General features: G+C 38.4%; 1 protein-coding gene across 1 annotated transcript; it reads right to left on the bottom strand.

Annotated features, from left to right (window-relative positions):
• Positions 1-576: 576 nt before the first annotated feature.
• Positions 577-18044, bottom strand: crbn (cereblon). Its single transcript, XM_030729565.1, has 11 exons — positions 17961-18044; positions 17520-17632; positions 17186-17388; positions 16583-16732; positions 14408-14570; positions 10687-10749; positions 10482-10566; positions 10234-10349; positions 6927-6991; positions 4242-4373; positions 577-2190 (listed from the first exon to the last, which is right to left on the bottom strand). Exons 1-11 carry the CDS (start codon positions 18031-18033, stop codon positions 2007-2009), a joined length of 1347 nt encoding a protein of 448 aa, XP_030585425.1. The 5' UTR covers positions 18034-18044; the 3' UTR covers positions 577-2006.
• Between the last annotated feature and the right edge of the window lie 2143 nt (positions 18045-20187).

Genomic DNA, 20187 nt, shown 5'->3' with positions numbered 1-20187 from the left:
ATCTCCACAGTTTGGGACCAAACTCTATCCTCCAAGATGACAACACTCGCTCCTACAGAGCAGGTTTATCAGAGACCACCTCCAGAATTTGGGAGTGGAGAGGATGGAACGGCCTGGCTGCAGTCCTGACCTCAACCTCACTGAACACTTGTGGGATCAGCTTAGGGGTGCGGTTCATGCCAGAGTGACCAACAGAACCACATTGGCTGACTTGCGACAAATGCTGGTTGAAGAATGGGATACCATCCCACAGGGATGTGTGATCAGCATGAGGAGGAGGTGCCAGGCTGTTGGCTATGTATGGTTCTTCCACATGCTGCTGAGCCCCCTGTTTGTAAAATGAATAAATTATTAAATTCCCAATATGTCCTATTTCTTCAGACTTCTATCATCAAATCCAGTAAATGACACCAAACAAGACTCACCAGCGGAATAAGCTGTTTGGCACTGACAGAGAAAATTTGGCAAGTTTTTCATGGGTGCAACCCACATACTCAACTCTGTTGCTCAACCCACAATTGCATTTTCTATACAAATGTGGCATCATTTAAGGGGGAATAAACAGGCTTTCAATGGTATAAGATTTAATGTGAAGAAGCACTGTTACAACCAAACACAAATTTCCTTACATTTTATGCTGAATTTAGATGATTTCTCATTGCGCTACTCGGCTTACTGATAAAAAGAATTTCCTAATAAAATTCAGCAACATGGAGAGTTTTGCAAAAAATAGATTCTACAAACAGTAGATCGACAGCCATATAAAACAACAAATGCTGCCTCATTTTTACACTTACATTAATACAAACGTGAGCCAGCACTTTGCAACACCTTGAATCACTAGAAGTAAAATCCTGAAAGCTGTCAAACTACAAACCCAAGAGAAAACTAAAAAAATAAAAGAGTTAACTCTTTTATCGCATCACCATTGTGAATCTGATTCCTCACACTTCGAAAAGACACGGAGCTGGAGCATAGGCACACCATTTTAACATACCACGCATGAACAAACTAAAAGACGGGTAAATGCTCCTCTTGCTCTGTCTCAATGGGCTTTGACCTTTAATAAAACAGTCTGCCACAAGGCACCAATGCATCTCTAATTTTCACTCATGCAACCAAAGATGATGCTTGTTTCCAGATGGGATAATGAGGCTCTAGTGAATACGAAACAGACACAGATTATATCAGATATATTACACAATATCATTAGTGTCATTTCTTTTCTTTTCTTTTTTTTAGAACAAAACAAATTCACCGTGGTAATAAATTGCAGTTTCTCCAAACATCAATGAATACGTTAGATTAATTTCCAACCTTCTTGCATACAAAAATACATCCAATGTAATTCCAAGATTCAAAATGTCTCCCATCATGACAGATCTACACATACATGAGAGCACTTTCATTCAAACAGTTTACTCCACTGGTCTATTGCAGCTGATATAATAAAAACTCACAAAAGGATCTGAATGCTAGCTAAAATGACTGTATGTGGATTTTACAACAGCTTAAAGTGGCCATCACAGCTTGCCAACGACATCTCAAAGTTAGCTGCGTGCAACCAGCAGAGACAGAGGAAAGGAGGTGAAGGTAAAAAGCATTATGCATTCAGCATATCTTTGTGGGTCTGCGTGTTTTTCTATTAAGAAAACAGCTGGAAAGAGGTGCAGATCAGGCAGCTGCATGCTGGGATCTTAACCACATATCATGGTCCATTCTGTAAGTCTCAATTTGATTCTCACTCTGACTGCTTTCAGCATCTCGCCGCTGCCTCCACATTTTAAGAACCTTTTAGAATAATAATTACATCCAGCCTATTCAAATATGCTCTTGAGAGTGCCATCTGAAGGCCGAATGACCTTTCCACTAATATTATGAATTTGCTGCTGGGGTGGCATTGTGATGCACTGATTACTTTAACTGCAGCCAGAAACTGGCTAAAGATGCAGACTGTGGGAGGTTTGCAGGGGCTTTTTTGAATGAGGCAAATGGATGGTCTGGCGTCACAGGCAGAAGAGGCGAGAGCCCTCTCTGCCCTCCTCCCCTTGACCCTGTGGGATACGGGGGAGCATGGCTGAACGAGTAAGACCCCAGAAACGAGGCGGAGACAAGTCCTTCTTGGTGGCTGTGAACTTCCAACCCATGTGGGATCCGCAGGTTCGACACTGAGCAATCGTCCAGGCGTACCTGAAAGCAAAGAGAGTACCACATTTTCTTCTTTCTTCAGAAGTGTTTTAAGATGATCAGTGTATGAGAAATGTAAATGGATCAATATTGGAAGTGCATACAGTGCTGTGTAAAAGTCTTAAGCTACCCCTCATTTCTTTATATTTTTCTTTATTTTTTTATTTATCTTTCTTTATATTCAGACCTAAAAAATATCTACAGCAGATGGTCATGAAACAGAAAAAAAAAAATCCAGCAAAAACCTGACACAGGACCTGAGAGATGGACCTGGCCCTTGAAGTTAAAAAAAAACACACAATGCAACACTCTCAGTCATGGATCGGCCTCCCCAGAGCCCAGACCTCAACATTACTGAAGCAGTGTGGGATCATCTTAACAGAACAGAACAAAAAAGGCAGCCAACATCCAAAGAAGAGCTTTGAATGTCCTTCAAGAAGCCTGGAGGCCTATTCCTGAAGAGTATTTAAAGAAACTACACCAAACACCAAATACTGACCTTCAAGCTCAGAATTGTACAAATTCTGTTTTTGCCTTATATACTGTATTTCACTTTGTATGTTTCAATAAATCGCTGCACCGTTTCCTCTTTTTCCTAGCAAAACATAAAGGGTAGCTCAAGACTTTTGCACAGTACTGTATTAGATCATGACTGGCATCCAAGCTCCAAGTTGATGCCACAACAATCTTCTCTATGAGGGTATCATAAGCATGGATTCAAGCTAAGCTCAGTGAGTGTTTCCCAGTAAAAACTGTCAAATTCTGCCCAAATCACATGTACAGTAAAGGTCCAACTATACAACTGACATAACATTAAGCAAACACATATTTGAGTTTAAAATAAAGAGCCTAACTCTCTTTGGGAATAAAATATTTACATCTATGTACAGAATATCAAACAGAGCTTAAAATTACAGCAATGAGAAGTTCATAGGTTTTATTCTGGCCTCCGATGGCAGCCCAGAGTAAAAACAAAAACGAAACAAAATCAAACCACGTCTGCAGAAACCTCTGGAATAACTGATAAGAGAGTAGTTTATATTATTATGTGGCAGGGAAAAAAACTAGTGGTTTGCATCTACAGCAACTGTGGATTTTTGTCATGGGTATATCAATATTCAGAGCACGCACAGCTGCTGGAGTTGCCTGTGTCTCAAATGAGTCGGAATGAGGTCAGATCACGTTTGCACTGAAAAACAAATCAGTCCAGAATTCATGTGTGGCTGAACCTTCTTAGAAGGTTCAGACACACATGAATTCTGGACTGATTTGTTTTTCAGTGCAAACGTGATCAGTCCAGAATTCATGTGTGTCTGAACCTTCTTAGAAGTCTCAGTATGATTGTTTTTGTTTGCAAAAGAACCAAACCAGGAGTCCTACTCCAGAGTCTGATTCACCTGGTCTAATCTTAACATCTAAAAGTCTACAACAGACAGATTCATACAGTTTAATTCTGTAATCATTCACCAAATATCTCACAGTGTAGATCAGTGATATGACTTTAAAAATAGCTCTCTCTGGTCTCTTAAAATGTCTTAAAAAGAAAAAATTGGCATTACTGGCAGAATAAGGAGCTTTGCACAGTTTTCACACTGCAGGAATTTAAATTAGGCTCTTTTATTATTAAATGAGCCCTGTGACAGACTGCTGACCTGTCCAGGGTGTATGCTGCCTTTTGCCCTCTGACAGCTGGGATAGGCTCCAGCCCCCTGTGACCCAGAAATGGATTAAAGGAGAATTTTTTGATTTAATACTATAAGTAAAAGTATAGTGGACTATTTGGAGGCTTCACTGACTGCTCTATACAAAAGATCAAGATTGCACAATGACCCCAATAAAGATGACATGAAGAGATGCACCATTGATAACCAGGACGACAAAGTAAAAAACAAAGGATTTTAATTTCAGGAACCGGGCAGTGACACAGTGGCTTGTAGCTGCACCGGATGTCATTAAAATAGAAGACCTTGGCTGTAAGGTATAAGACATGCGTCTTTTATTTAAACCATCCATTTATGGAAAGCACATTCGCACCATATGTTAAAAATATTTACCCTGGAAACCAGCTGTGCAGTGTAGATGGCCTGCCAACCAGATTAAGGTTGTTGGCTTTGTAGACAGTCAGCGTTTCGTGGACGTAACCGTGAGGATTGACGTATGCAGCCATGGGGCCATACAGGGACAGGCTGCAGAGAGAAGAGGTTGGTGGAAAATGTCATCAGCAGTGAGTATGACTTTAGTAAATTGTTGAGCCAAAACAAAAACAGAATGATGCTTTGAAAGGGAGAAACTGAAAACTTGATAAAAAGGGCAAACTGCCTGAAAGCTGGTTAAAATGTACATTGCTCATCATTTTTATATTAAAAACAAATCAAATCTTCTTCATTGTTTCCTTCTTACACCATTTTAACTCTTTTTGGTAATATTTTCAGTTAACATCTTAAGAGCTGTCATCTGAATGCCATCTATGTCAGTTTCAGCTAAGCCAACCAGCCAGAAAAAAAACAAACAAACAATGACTGACAAATCACAAAAAACCAAAAACACAAAACCCTGAACCCTTGACTCCTAGTATGAGAATATTTGATGGCTCTGTTATGCTGTGGGGGCATTTTGCTGGCATGGTTTGTATCCTCTTCCCACCTTAGAGGGAGGAATCACTTTAAATCAATATAAAGTTGTTCGGCGAGACTACCTTTACTCTAGCGAGAGAAGTCATTCAATGATTTGATGAGTATGGAAATTACATGTATCACATGCTAAGGCATTTCACCAGATCACAGCCCAGTTGGTCTGATTAAACAGAGGTATCCATCACCATCATTAAAAACCAACAAATGAGGAAATATCTTTTGGAAGGGTGGTGTTCATCCCTCCAGCAGAGCTCCAAGGAGAAGGAAAAGGAGCAATGAAGATGTTCTGTTAGAACATGTTGGCCCAACAACATATTGAGACTTATTCTGATTTTTACCTTTATTTGTCATCTATCTTTAGCTGGAGGAGAAAATTTGCTCCCTTTTAACAGCGCTAAGAGTGTAAAATTTTCAGGTCATCTGCTATAGATGGTCCTCCACTTTGTGCAGTTTCCTCAAGTTTTTTTAAGGGCACACGCATGCATTCTCCTTAGACCTTATGTCCTCTCTTAGTGGTCACAGAAAAGTGAAATGGAAAGATACTTTTTTCCCCCCTAAGTTCTCAGGAGGATATGCAAAGTTTCCAGCTAATAGTTCTTTTTGGAATCACCTTGTTGGTGCAAAAATACTATTTTATGCAAGTCAAGCTATGTTATTTGCGATAGGCCAATGGTAACAAAGTCCCAAATATACAATTTAAAATTGGTTCTTTGCTAAGTTGTTTGTTATGTGTAGAACAACACTTGTTTATCCCTTGAGTTAGGTGCACTGTTTTATGCTTATATAATTTGTAGGTTACTGTTAAGTGGCTTAAACAAAAACATTCCTCTGAAAATGGTCCAGTGCAAGGACTGGACTGAAAATTAATTAAAAAAAAAAAAACAAACAAAAACAAAAATAAAAAAAAAAAAAAAAAAAAAAAAAAAAAAAAAAAACAGCCAATGTCCAAAGAAAAACTTTGAAAGACCTTGGCTGGAACCAAAGAAATGAGAATAAAGGGGGTGACTCAAGACTTTTGCACAGTATTATATATTCAGTGCAAATTTTACATCACGACTGCTGTAGGTGCTAAATTGAACCCAAAATGGCTGCATATTCAAGTTTAGAGTACCAAAAGCTGAACTTCATCAAAATGAAGCATCAAGACATTCTTTCCATTGATGTACTGGAAGAACACGTTCACATTCTCTAAGCGTACTGATAATAGGACAAGAAAGTTATCCCACATATTCATGCACCACTTTTAAATACATTTAGCCCCAAAAACCTGATTTTCAGCCAACCTTTTAAGTGGTAATTTGGGTACATTTAATGTATTTCTGCTCTGGCTCTGAAGGAAAATGCATTAGTGCCATACAGTATGTAAATTAGTTACAGGAACTGCTTCAACAATTCATCTGCATGGCTCTCTGAGAAATCCTCTCTCACACATAATCACTCACTGACTCAAATTATCTGGATGACAAAACAGTGAACACACTTTTCTCATAAACACCCAGGAAGGATCTGGACAATTTCATTGCTGTTCAAGGTTTTCTGTGTGACTGCTGCACAAACAACTTAGCCATCACACATCAAACCATCGGAAAATGACATTATATAACAATGTGTGTGCATAAGAGACTGCACTCAGACTGTGTGAGTGAGGAGGTGTAGAGAAGGACCACTTATTTTTTCTGATGTAACCCCAGAGTTTACGTAACTCCCAGACAGACAGTCAAATTGGTCTTAACTTTGACGTGCTAATAATTACAGTGATTACAGTGAAGAAAAACAAGAACTTAGATAATAAGAGCATTTTTTTTTCTGGTAAAGCACCTCTGTCATGCCCACCCCCACCAATCATTAAGCCATCTGCAGAAACAACTCAAAAACTAAAGTTATTTTAAGCCTCAAATCTGATTTCACCTTTTTCAATAAAATGAAAGACCCACACCCTCTACACAACATTACTGTTAAAACAGGAAAAGGTGGCACATTGATTACGTCATCTTTTTTATACTATTAATGAATCCAAATTTCCACGGATCTGAGGAGGAAGTTATTAGTGCTGAGATATAACAAATTTGTGCTCACATAGTGCTGAAAATCATTTCAAGTCCTCACCTGAAGATCTCATTTTTTGTGGTGATTTCTGTGTCCTGGCACTGCTTACAGCACAGCGACGTACACTGAGGAGGAGGAGAGAAAAGAGTTTTAACAGAATGTATACATGTTGCATATTTTCAGAGCAAAGTGTCCACTGTTGAGGCTCATTGAGGGTGCTATAATAATGATCCCATTCGTCACGCTTCCACAAATGCGACTGAAAACATAACCCGAGCTCAGGTCTCTTCAGTGTCACTGGTGAGAGGGATTATTATCCTCAATCTGAAATGAGGGCAAACAGATCATAGGCAAACACATTTAACAAGCACTTCACACATCAAGCTTCTGCTCCTGATTACACAGAAGTACAATACACTGAACGCTGTTTATATGAACACACCCGGAAAAACTTTACAGTAACACTTACTCAGAATCAGTTATCTGAACTCGTTAACCAATTAGATGTTTTTATTTAATGCTTTATTATATTAGTTTGAATAAAGGACTAAAGGGAAAAAGCACACCTATTTTATTCGCAACAGAACATAGAAAAAATATCAAATGCTTAAACAGAGAAAATGTACCATTTTAAGAAAACAGATGAGGTCATTCTGAATTTGATGGGAGCAACATATCCCAAAAAAGTTGAGACAGGGCCATGATTACCACTGTGTGGCCTCCACTCTTCTTTTAACAGTCTGTGAATGTCTGTGACCCGTGGAGACGTTTGGGAGAGGAATGTTGTCCCATTCTCGTCTGAATCTTGATGAATTATGTACTGTACATTTACATTGAGGAGCATTATTCTGAAACTGCTCCACAATTTGTAGACAGTTTTTTGCAGATTGGTGGAACTCTGGCTCTGTAAGATGTTCATTATATAATCTATTATGTTACTGATCTGTTGCCAATTAACTGCATGTTCCTCCAGCAGTTTCTGTTTAGTACGTTACCTACGCACTCGTCCAGCCTTTTGTTTCACTGTCCCAGCTTTTTTGACGTGTTGCTGCCATCAAATTCAAAGTGAGCCAATAGTTTTCAAGAAACATTTGTGTTTTTTTTAATGTTTTCTTGTAAATAAAATATTTGCAAATGGTTGTATTTTGAGGGATATTATTAGCCACATTCCCAGTATCTATTGATTATTTTGAAGAAACAGTTTATTGTTATGCTATATTGTCTATTTAGAGAGCCGCCAGCTGTGAAAGACAGGTGAAAAAGAAAGCACAGGTAGGATGGAGAGAATATCAGGAATGTTTAGAGTACCTGCAAGAGCAAAAGGAAAACTTTATAAAGATAGTAGTGCAACTGGCTATGTTATATAGTTAGGTCCATAAATTGTTGGACAAAAACACAATTTTGAGGGGAATTATGCCTCTGTACGCCACAACAGTGGATTTTAAATCAAACAATCCAGATGTGAATGCAGACTTTGAGCTTTAATTCAAGGGGTTTCAAATGTTGCATTAACTGTTTAGGAATTACAGCCATGTTTATACATAGTCCCCCATCTTCAGAGGCTCAAAAGTAATTGGACAAACTAATATAATGTTTATTATAAGGACTGTTTCTAAATACTTGATGAAAACCCTTTGCAGTTAATGACTGCCTGAGGTCTAGAACTCACCAAATGTTGTGTTTCCTCCCTTAAGATTCTCTTCCAGACCTTTACAGCAGCCACCTCTTGTTGCTGCTTATTTGTGGGTCTGCGTTCAGAAGAATATAGACCTGCACACTTCACAATTCATCTTACTACTTCTATCCATGGAAATAATCCTCATCATGCACTTTAGTTATCTTCTGTGGTCTTTCTGGTCAGTGCATACATTTTAAAAGAATGAACCCAAGTGTTGATTTGGCCGGTCTTAAAGTTTTTGCTGTCTCTCTGATAGGTTTAATGATGGCCTCCCTCACTTGCAACAGAATCTCATTGGACCTCATATTTAAAAATTACAACAAGAACCTACAAAATTCTATTTCAATGCTTTGAATCCACTTTAGCAGATATTACATATGCTTTATTTTTCATGAAATAACAAGGGACTCCCCTGGCATTGTCAGTCAAAAAACTGAAATTCCTAAACAGGTTAATACAAAGCTTTTGTAAAACCCATTAAACTAAAGTTAAAACTCTGCACTATTTAAAATCCACTGTGGTGGTGTAGAGAGGCAAAATTGCAAAAGAAAAATATATTGGAGCTACTTATGGCCTTAACTTCAGGTTAGAGACAAAAAGACAGGAGGCAGATGCGTAGGCACTTTCTAAAGTGAAGAAAATGAGATTTCCACAAAGAACAAGGCCCAAGAGGAGATTTGTGAATGCGGTGAGAGCAGACAGGCAAGTGACATGTGACAGAGAAAGACAGAAGACCAGGAGAGATGAAAATGGATGATCAACAGTCGTAAGTCCTAATGGGAGTAGCTAAGAAAAGAAGGTGTAAAATTTGTGTTTGATGCTGATGAAAGCTCTGTGAGGGCATAACCTGGCTCCATATCAACCAATATGCCACACAAAATAAGAGCTTTCATGTAACTCCTCTCCTTCCCTCCTTTGATTTTATTCTTGTTAAGCATTCCCACATAGTTCTTTGTCATTTTTTTCATTCGAATACAAACAAAGCAGCTCTTCTTGCTGTTCTCCACTGAGCATGTGTGGAACATGTCTTCCTGTGTTGAATTATGGCAAAGACTAAAGAGGGCCTGAAGAAGGGTTTCTGTCAATGTTGGACCTGATTAAGGGGACTAGAGGAAAAGCTACCAAGATCAGTGATGATTTCAAATCATCTTGAGTTGCACCAAATTTCAAGGCAATAAATGTAATAATGATGTAGATAACTATGCAGCAAAGTAGTGATCTCACTGACCAGCATACATTTCTCTCCCTTAAAGCCAGGCTGCTAATATGGCTAAAAAACAAATTGCTCTGACACACGGGACTGAGCAAAAGCAGGTTGATAGAGGCCAGACTGCTTTGTTTAGTTTGTATTAAAATATGGATGTTCCCTTGCTGTGTCCAAGCTCTCCCTGAAAGCAGATCGACCCCTTCAAGGTGACAAACAGCTGATGTCCACTGCATGCTAAATGCTGGGCCATTAACAGTAAATGCCAGAACATTTGCTTTTAACACCTTTGACACTGAAAACTGAAATGTTGCAGCCCGAACACGTCTGTCAACTCCTGTCAGACATGGTTAAATATAACAAAAAACACCAGAGAGATATATTGGGCTTAGCAAAGCACAAAGACTGCATCTTATCACTGCATAAGGGAAATTATGTCTGAGGGCTGGGGCAGGTCAGCGAGGCTGTTGATGACCTCTACATACCCGGTCCATAATGTCTAGCTCACAGCGAAGTCTCTGGATGGCGCTGCCAATCTTCAATAGCTGAAGCCGCAGAGCATCATCTATGGGCAGACAGGCTGCTACTCTATAGGAGAAATCTGAGAGACAGCAGACAGAAGGGCAAGAGAGGGATGAAATAAATGAAGGACAAAAAGTACTAAGAACACAGGACACAAGCGTGTATGTGCATATGTATATGGTCCGTGTGGAAAAAATAAACAGAGCCTGACCTACTGCATTTGCAGGGAGGGAATCATCCTTCAGATTCTCATCCCATTCGTGAAGCTGTTTCTTCACCCTGTTCATGAGCGACTCCTGTGAGGTGAACCACCAGAGACAGAGAAATCATGGTTTTCATTCACTTATGTGTCATGTGCAAATATATATTTATGGAGGAGGAAATGCCAAGCAGTGCACAAGGGCTGCAGTACTCACAGAATCATAGAGTGCGTAGACCCAGGGTGGCCATGGCGTCAAACTGGCACAGTGAAACTTTCTCTGTGATCAATAACACATGCATCATTTCAATAATCTAATCTGACTATTAGTTTTCAGGAAGGACCACAACATCCAGACCATTTCTCTTCACTTCCCTTTGTCACACACTTTGTCCTCATGAGGAGGACCATGTTCCAGGTCACAGTTTTGGACACTGATTACATTCACATCTAGTGTTAACATCAACAGCACAGATACCCTAAAACATCATCTATTTGTTCTTCCTTTAACATTTCCTCCTATTAAAACAATAAAACACCAACCAAAATATCTGCACTGAGTCACTTTACCCCACTGTACTTATTTATTTCTCATCTTTTCGTGTTATGAAACACAAGGTGCAACAACTAGTCAATTAATCTGAGTGAACTCAATGACGTGAACTATGGAGCAACTATAACCACAAAAAAACAAGTGCTCATCTCCAAACAAATAAACCATTCACTGGGTGTTGAACTGTATAAATGTCAAACTATAAATGAGAACGTCAGCACTCAAAAATGCTTTTACTTTTTCTGATCTATTTAATTATTTTGTGAAATTATTAAACTGAAAACAAAACTCTGAAGTCGCATAAAAAAAAAAAAAAACTTTTTTATTCCTTCAAAATAATCCATGTAAAATGCCATTAACTGCACACCACAGCCTAATTTAGTCTATTAATATGCAAATTAATCTATATCTAAAAATGTCAGGTCCATATATTTTTGGAGAACAATACTTTTTTTGTGTAGTTTTGCCTCCACCATGTACTCCACCGCAGTGGCTTTGAATCAAACGATCCAGTGACTGAAGGGCACTTTCAGCTTTAATTCATGGAGCTTAACAAATGCACTGCATTAACAGTTAAGGAATTTCAGAGGCTCAAATGTAATTGGACAATTGACTGATAACTGGTTGTACATCACTCTCCATTTAATAATAATTTGTTATTATTAATCTCTGGCTCTCTTCCACAGTGAGACTTTTGTCCTGTCTCTCTTTCCTCGCCCCCAGCCGGTCGCGGCAGATGGCTGCCCCTCCCTTGAGCCTGGTTCTGCTGGAGGTTTCTTCCTGTTAAAAGGGAGTTTTTCCTTCCCACTGTCACCAAATGCTGCACATAGGGGGCTGTTTTGACTGTTGGGTTTTCTCTGTAATTATTGTAGGATCTTTATCTTACAATATAAAGGGGCTTGAGGCAACTGTTTGTTGTGATTTCATGCTTTATAAATAAAACTGAATTGAATTGAACTGAACAACAAGTATCATGGTCATGGTCATTTTTCCTCATTATTCCATGATGAACAAGAAACACTCTGAGAGCACAAACCTCCACCAAGGCATCTCCCTCTCTGGGCAGTATTTACTTTCAAGAGAATAGTACTGCATTTTGTATTTATTCATTTTGTTTTCTTTCTTCTTTTTAAAACATACTTTAAGATGTTTGTAGTGCAGTAAAAATCAGATAAGGGTATCATGACAGATGTTTACTTTGATTACACAAACATTATGTAGGAGCAGGTAATGGATGATACGTACTGATTTATAAATAACTGGACATGAATAACTTGAGCTTATTGTATAATATTATACTACAGCATATTTCTAACTAAGTAGGCAGCTCATTCGCTTCCTTTTGACAATACTTTCTTTAAAGATATAAAACATTTTGGGGTCAACTTGAAAGAAAGGGAGATGTGAAAGGTCAGAGGTCAAATGTGACATGACACTTGGATGCAAACTATGAACTATTTAGATTCCCCATATACCAGTATCATCACCTAAATGTTTCCAATACAAACAAAGACAGTAAAATTTTAAACAGAATTTTAAAAATAAAAATTATTTTATGAAATTTTGACCTTGAAGAAGAGGTCAGAGATCCAAAGTAACGAGATATTTAGAATCCCCATATATCAGTTTCCTATGTGCCTATATTTTGTCAACACAAACAATGGCAGTAAGAAATATAGTTTTAAATAGCTTTATATAACATTATTATGATTTTGACCTTCCGATCAATGTAATGACCTTGAAGGAGAGATCAGCAGTCAGATGTGACCTGCGATTTTAAATCTTTATCGGTACTTTCTATATGTTGACACACCACACTTGTAAAAAAAAAAAAAAAAAATCACAGTTTCTAAGTTATAAGGCTCTTTGTCCATTTTTGACCAATAAATCAGAAAGATGAGCTTGAAGACTTTTATTATGAAAGCCAGATTTTAATGGATTGTTACCACGACCCCACTCTGCATCTCTACAAAGTTTTATCAGAATTCACTCAAAAACTTTTCAGCCATTGTGTTTACAGATGAATGACACACAGGCATGCACACTCTACCAAAAACACAACCTCCTTGGCAGAGGTAACTAAGCAGATAAAGTGTTATAATCTTATATTTTGTAGCTTTTCACTGTAATTAAATATGGAGGTTCAGCAAGATGCCATTGTATGTGAGGGAGACCATCATTAGGCTATCAGAAAGCCAGCAAAACTTCAAGAGTAGCCAAATCAACAATCTGGTGCTTTCTTAAAAAGTATGAATGCACACCATCAACACCAAAAGGCCTGAAAGACCACAGAAGACAAATGAAGTGCTTGATGACAGAACTATTTCCATGGTTAAGAAAAACAACATCACAAAATCTAAACAAATCAAGTCTGCAATCAAGAGATGACTTCATGAATGTAAATAAAGAGAGCTTAGAACAAGGTGCAAACCAATGCTAGACTGAATTTAGAACATCTGGGAAAAAAAATATTAGGACAGATGAAACCAAGGTGAACATGAACCAGAATGATAGGAAGAGAAAAGAATGAAGAAGAATAGAAACCGCTCATGATTCAAACCATACCACATCATCTGTCAAACATGGTGGAGGCAATGTCATAGCATGGGCATGTATATCTACCAATGGAAGTGGGTCATGAGTGTTCACTGATTGTGTGACCCACAAACAAGCAGCAACAGGAGGTGGCTACTGTAAAGGTCTGGCAGAGAATCATCAAGGGAGGAAACAACATTTGGTGATGTCCTTGAGTTTAAGACTTCAGGCAGTCAGCAACTGCAAAGGGCTTTCAAGTAATTAAAAACAATCCTTGTAATCAACATTATATTAGTTTGTCCAATTACTTTTGAGCCTCTGAAAATGGTGACTATGTATAAAAATGGCTGTAATTCCTAAACAGTTAATGCAACAGTTTGTAAAAACTGTTGATTCTTGGGTTTATTATGACTTTCATTAATATGCTGCAGTTTCAGGTGAAATGCTCATTTTAAGTATTTTGCTCATGCTATGTCATCTAGCATATGAAGAACACCATAGGGAAACTTAACAACAAAACTCAATTTCACTTGAGGAGATCTTTAATTTTATTTTATGTCTTCAATTTTAGACTAAACTAGACTTCTCTCACCTTTGAATATTAGCACAGACCCCCGACTGTTCTGATGTATTATTAAACATCAGTTTCTTAATGTGGGAAAAAAAAAAAATTTATCAATCAACATTTATAGTTGCTCTCTTACCACATGCTTTTTATCTTATATGAGGAACCTCAGCTTAACTTTCTTTTCACCATCACCTTCTGATTCAAATGTCTCCAAAAGTAGGAAGTGTTACTTTTAAATTGGTACCAAAATTTTTACATTTATGTGCGTTTTTTTTTTTTTACCTGTTTGTAGTTATTCCACCAGCACTGAGCCTGTTTGCAGCTCTGACTCGGGGGTTTGGAGGAGGGGTGCATGTGGAGCCTGGACAGGGGTGTCAGCTGCACAGCGGAGAGGGGGTCTGGAAGGATTCGTTCTGGAAGGATCTGTACTTTAGCCTGTTTGATCCTGAGAAGAAATACAAGGGGAGACAATAACAAATGCAGTGGGAAATGTGAATGATGACGGCAAAATATGAGTGAAACTGAGCAGACACATAACAGATAAAACAAAGGCTTCGCAGGGCTAATGTTATAAAGTGCATGACAGGATGTTTGTAATTGTGAGATGGTCCCAGAAAGATGCCATCTGTGTTTTTTCTCAGTTGACAACTAGAAATAGTCACCCAAGGTGCTCGCAGCAAACTTTATGGAGCTGAGAAATACAAAAAAAATAAACAAATAAAAATAAATAAATAAAAAAAGCCAGACCACTTGAGCAACAAGAATTACCATCTCACAGCTATATGAATAAACCCATGTCTATCCATACCTGTCCTTTTGGTCCCATTTAAAATATAATTACTTAGCCATTTTGTCCTTTTACACATCTGAGTGACATTTTGCCATAGTTAGGATAACAAGTCTTCAGTTATGCCCCCCCCCCCCCCCCCAAAAAAAAAGATATTCTAGTGGTCAGAGTGGCATTAACATTTAAATATCAAGTTCTGAGGTTCCAAATAATGAGCTTGATCCCATTTACAAAGAGGGAAAAATCAACATGCAATACTGTTTATGAGTTTGTTCACTTGGGTGTCATTTTCTCAAGCATAATACACATTTGGTTTCAAACTGTCTGAAACAACAGAAAAATTCATACATTTCTGTCAAATAAAGTGACACAGACTCACTGTCTCTACCTGATGTGACTCATCACCCCCAACACACCCCTGTAAGACAGATTCTGAGCCCTGAAAAGCCCTACAAATATTTCCTTCTGCAGGACTTTTTAGAAATATTACAGAGAGGATGTTCACTGAAACAGAAAGTATAGAAAAAATAGAAAGTATATTGTAATATTAGACAAGAAAAAGAGCAGATTCCATTTAATTGAGTGCTGGATTAAATGCCGCAATTTCAAGAGTCACAACAGAAAGTCAACAGGATCATGGCAACCAAAGTGTGTGCATTATATAACATCAATTAGAGAAAAGGAAAATGTCTTAATAAAGCCTCATTTTTATGGACAGAATGCATCAATGATTTCCAGGGAGGATGTGGGTTAATGTGATCTATAGTGTGACTTCAGCAGATACGTATGCAACGGGTCTTATATAACACATCTATGCAGTGCTGGATTGCTGTTGTCTTTTGTTTCCAAGCAGATGTCTTGCAGACTCCCTCTGCCCTGCATGTTTTCAACCAGTTTGTGACGCTATAAAAACTCAAACGTGCATTCCTGCAATTTGCAGTCACTCTAACCTAACCATGTTTTTAGTTATGAAGAGTTAGTCTGCCCCCTAACTGTCAATTACAGCGCCACTGTTGGAAGACTGTGCAATGGGCTCCCAGAGAAAGCCAAAAAAAAAAAAACAATCCTCCTCCTCAAGAAATCATGTAACTGAGTAAATATGCATCAAAAAACTGACATTCACAGGAATTATTCCATGTGTCATGTTAGTTCAAAATTTGAATAATTAGAGGCTGTTCAGCAGAAAACACACAAACGTACTGTACATGATGTTATTGATTTGCAATCCTCAGTTTTGCTCTCTGAGTGGTTACTGACACAGTTTTACTTCTCCTCTCACTGAGTTTCTGACAACACCATCAGGCTACAAACCTGCAGGAATGGGATTCCTGTAGAAAACCGCTGGTTCACTAGAAGCCAGAACTTCCTTATTTACTGCAGAAACTCTGAATTAAAATAGCTCCATGTGATGAACCCATTTTCTGTGTCTGGCTGCATTTTTTCCTTTTGTTCCAGGAACTCAGAGGTTGGAGCTGAGCCCAGTATACCTGACTAGACTACCCATTATATTACATCCACTACTGAGCTGCTCTGAAACATATCATAGTTGCATTTCACAGATTTTATGTGGCATTCTTTAAGGGCTATGTGTGGTTCTGTCACAAGGGAGTGACGGTAAGCATACAGTCCTGACCTTTGATTTAATGCTTTATGAGGGAACTTCAACTTACCCGTCTGCTTGAGTTCTTATCTCATGGACCTTAAATCTCTGCCTCCCTACAGCTTTCACTTTGACCGTTTCAATGCCGTACTCCTGCTCCTCTCGGTATGCATAGATTTCAGCTGTAGTTCCAAACTCTGCATCCGGCTCACCTGTTTCACTGCAGACACACACCAAATACAGCTATTGAAGTGAAACATTAAAAATTATCCACCTCAGTGACTCACAACAGAGAGATTACAGAAAGAATAGTTAGGATTCAGCAAAGGCAAAGTCTTGAAAAACATTTTCAACAATGCAATGTCCAAAAACTCTGGTTGATACCAAGAGACTGCATGTATAAACTTACAGAAGTTAACATGCACTCATCATGGCATGAATGTCATGGTAATTTGGGGCTTTTAATGATTTCTTTGAACCATTTTTTCCAGGGTGGAATGATTGTACACTGGGTGCACACGTTTGAATTTATTTGGGATTTTCTCTAATCCACACAGGGTCAATTTGCCCTGTTTAACTGAGCCATAAAACAAAGGGATGATTTCCACTTGTAAAAACTGTACACCCTCTGATAAATGACAACATACAGAGAGCCATCTGCAATACCACACACCTGTGTGCGAGCACAGCAAAGGTGCGGTCTCTCTGGATGACGCTTCGCATCATGCTGACCTCCTGCGGCCTGAAGAGCTGCAGAGGCAGCGTCTGGCCCGGCACCAACATCACAGCCGTGTGTGGCAGCACAGGAATGGTCTGACAGCTGTCGTCATCGTGGACAGTACGGCCATGAAACTCCTCCATGTCTGAACCCAGGTACTGCCAGCAAAAGGGGTGAGTGTTAACACAGCAGCTGCAGAGAAGCTGAAAGCCTGAGAAGGTTCATATGAATGAAAGCAAATCGTGTAAAAGAGATGTTAGGAAAACAGGAAACGTGATGCATCACTCACTGCATGTGATGTGGGAAGACTGGGGTCAAAGGTGATAAGTTTGGGCTTCTCTGCCTCTTTACTATCTTGATCTTCCGTCTCCATGTCATCCTCCTCTTCCTCTTCCTCATTGTCTGTCACAGCACAGCAAGTTTACACACACACACACACACACACACACACACACACACACACACACACACACACACACACACACACACACAGGCTAAGTTAGCGAGCTCCCTGACAAAACTTCAGATGCAACAGTTTCGTCCTGATAAGTCACACTGACGGCATAAGTGAAAGGAAAGCGAAAGCATTGGGTCCAAAATGAGACAGTCCGAGTGTGATGACTGACAGTGGCCTGCTATGGAGGTGTGTTAGCTGGTAGTTAGCAGAGGAAAGAGAAACGCACTGTACCGGTGAAACACCGAGCACCCTTTCGGTCGATTTAACGCGTACCTGGTAAGAGCTGTAACTGGTTTCCCATGTTGTCGTTAGCGTTGTCTTCACCTCCACCCCTCTCGTCAGCCATATCCTTGTGTTTACAATACTACCTCTTCTTCTACGGCGTCTTTAATGTGCAGCAGGGACTTGAAATAGAGCGCCACCTGGTGACGTCTGTACATAATGCACAGAGTTGAACGTGCCATTTTACCCAGGAGCCAAATATCTGTAAATTAATTTAAATTATAAAATTCAAAGACATCGAATATAGTTATGTGTATATACCTGAAAAAAGGAAAACTTTTGGTCTTGGAATATATATTTATTCAACAAATCCTCCCATTCTCACTGAAGAGCTACCATACAGTAAATTTTATACAATTCAAATACAGCTGATATTTCTTCCTTATATATCTTTTTTTTTCTCATTGCACAGTGCTGATATTGCCACGATTCTTATTGAGTTAATGTCCAAAAGGTAATCCTTTTTTCTTTGTAATTTTTGTATTCTTCAAAGCAGACTGGACCCTTTGGAGGGCTATTTCTGGCCCCCAGGCCATATGTTTGACATCTCTATTCTAAACCTTCACCATCTAGCAGAATTTCAACCCCTCAAAAAGGAGACAACAGGACTATATTGCTTAAATTAGAACACACAGGAAATAATGTGTTTTCTTTAATTTGGAAACTAGTACTTGAAAGTATCTGAGTACATTTACTCAGATACTTTCAGGTACTTGGTCTTGAGTGAAATACTCAGTAAAGCGTACTTTCTCATCCATTACATCTCCCTGACATCTGCTTGATATCAGTGTGCATTAATGCTTGCAAAATTTGTCATTTTCAATACTTTTGGTACATTTTGCAGGAAATTTATTAGTATAAAATTTTTTTTTAACTATATAAACTCATACAGATATTAGACACATGGCATGTAATAAGTTGCCCATACTTGATCTTTTGAGCTTTGCATACAATTTTGAATAAATTTATTAATATACAAAAGTAAATGCAAGTTTATTTGTGAAGTACATCACTCTGCCAAGCAACTATGTAGCAGGTTTTGCATTAAAGTCATTCAAATAACAAATAACTGGACTAATAAAAACACCCAGAACAGTTAATTGAAAATAAGCTGCGGATCATAAAATCAAATGTCACAGAAATGAGTTACTCTGCTTGTTGTCGGATTGACCTAAATAGCAATCTTTCATTAGAAAAAGGCCTTTACTGGAGTGCAGATGCTGATTATCTCCAGGATTTTGTACAAAAGCTGCCCTTTAATAGTTTACACAGGAGACAGTCTTGACCTTTGATCTGCAGACACCTGCATTAAAGGTCTGTACAACAGTTGAACTGATTTTTTAAATTTCCATATCAAAGTCTGTCGTGCCCAAATCTGCTTTTGAGAAAAAAAAAATTTCAACTTTATTCTCAAAATGCACATTTTTTTTTCTCAATGTGGCCCAAATACTACGAAGTTGAAATAGTCTAAATGCTATTTTGAAATTAGTCATTTGAAGTCCAACAACTGCCACAGCTGATATACCCTCTACAAAATGCCTTGGGTAGATAAAACTTGATCAGCTATCTTATCGTGTCCTGTGATTCTACATGTGCAGCTTTCTGCACCATCTCTTTGATGCCTTCATACTTATCACTGCAACATGTTTATGTACTAAAAGAGAAATAATTTCCTCATTACTAAAACCAATTCTATAGTTTCACTAGCTCATAACATTTTGAAGAAGGTATAGCAGACATGGTGTTTTAAGTTGTTTTGACTTGAAACAACTTTAACCTCCATATTTTGACTTTCTCAAAAATTTGACTATTCTCAAAATGCATGATTTACTTTTTCTGAATGTGGCCCTAATACACCCTCATACATTTATCCTATAATCCTCTAAATGTTGAGTGCAACCAGCCACCCAAGGACATCCAGTTTACAGAACATCCAGACTTCCAGCTAACACAATTTGAAGAGCTACAATGAAATTTCAGCACTTTCAAACAGGAAAGGTACTTGGCTAAATCACCTGCATTGGTTTCCAAATTTCTTGATGTCAGCAGCTGTGGTCCAAAGACACCAGTAACATTTTAAATTCCCTGCCTTCAACAGTTCTCACATGCTACATAAACCTGAAGTTAAAAGCATCTGTATATAGCACAGTGCATTTGAAGCAGATTTAATTTAGCCTACACTTATCCTTTAACATAAATAAAAATCAGACAAGAAGCT

Source organism: Archocentrus centrarchus, chromosome 5, assembly GCF_007364275.1.
Source record: "Archocentrus centrarchus isolate MPI-CPG fArcCen1 chromosome 5, fArcCen1, whole genome shotgun sequence".
Taxonomy (NCBI): Eukaryota; Metazoa; Chordata; class Actinopteri; order Cichliformes; family Cichlidae; genus Archocentrus; species Archocentrus centrarchus.
Note: the sequence above shows the minus strand (reverse complement) of the source record. Positions and strands in the feature narration are given on the sequence as shown.

Bases quoted from the DNA above. Each gene is read 5' to 3' on its own strand.
- crbn (XM_030729565.1), bottom strand. From the start codon at position 18,033: ATGGCTGACGAGAGGGGTGGAGGTGAAGACAACGCTAACGACAACATG. The intron at 17,389-17,519 runs GTGAGTGATGCA...TTTTGCTGGCAG, and splicing joins GTCTTCCCACATCACATGCA to TACCTGGGTTCAGACATGGA. The intron at 16,733-17,185 runs GTGTGTGGTATT...GTGTGTCTGCAG, and splicing joins TTTGCTGTGCTCGCACACAG to TGAAACAGGTGAGCCGGATG.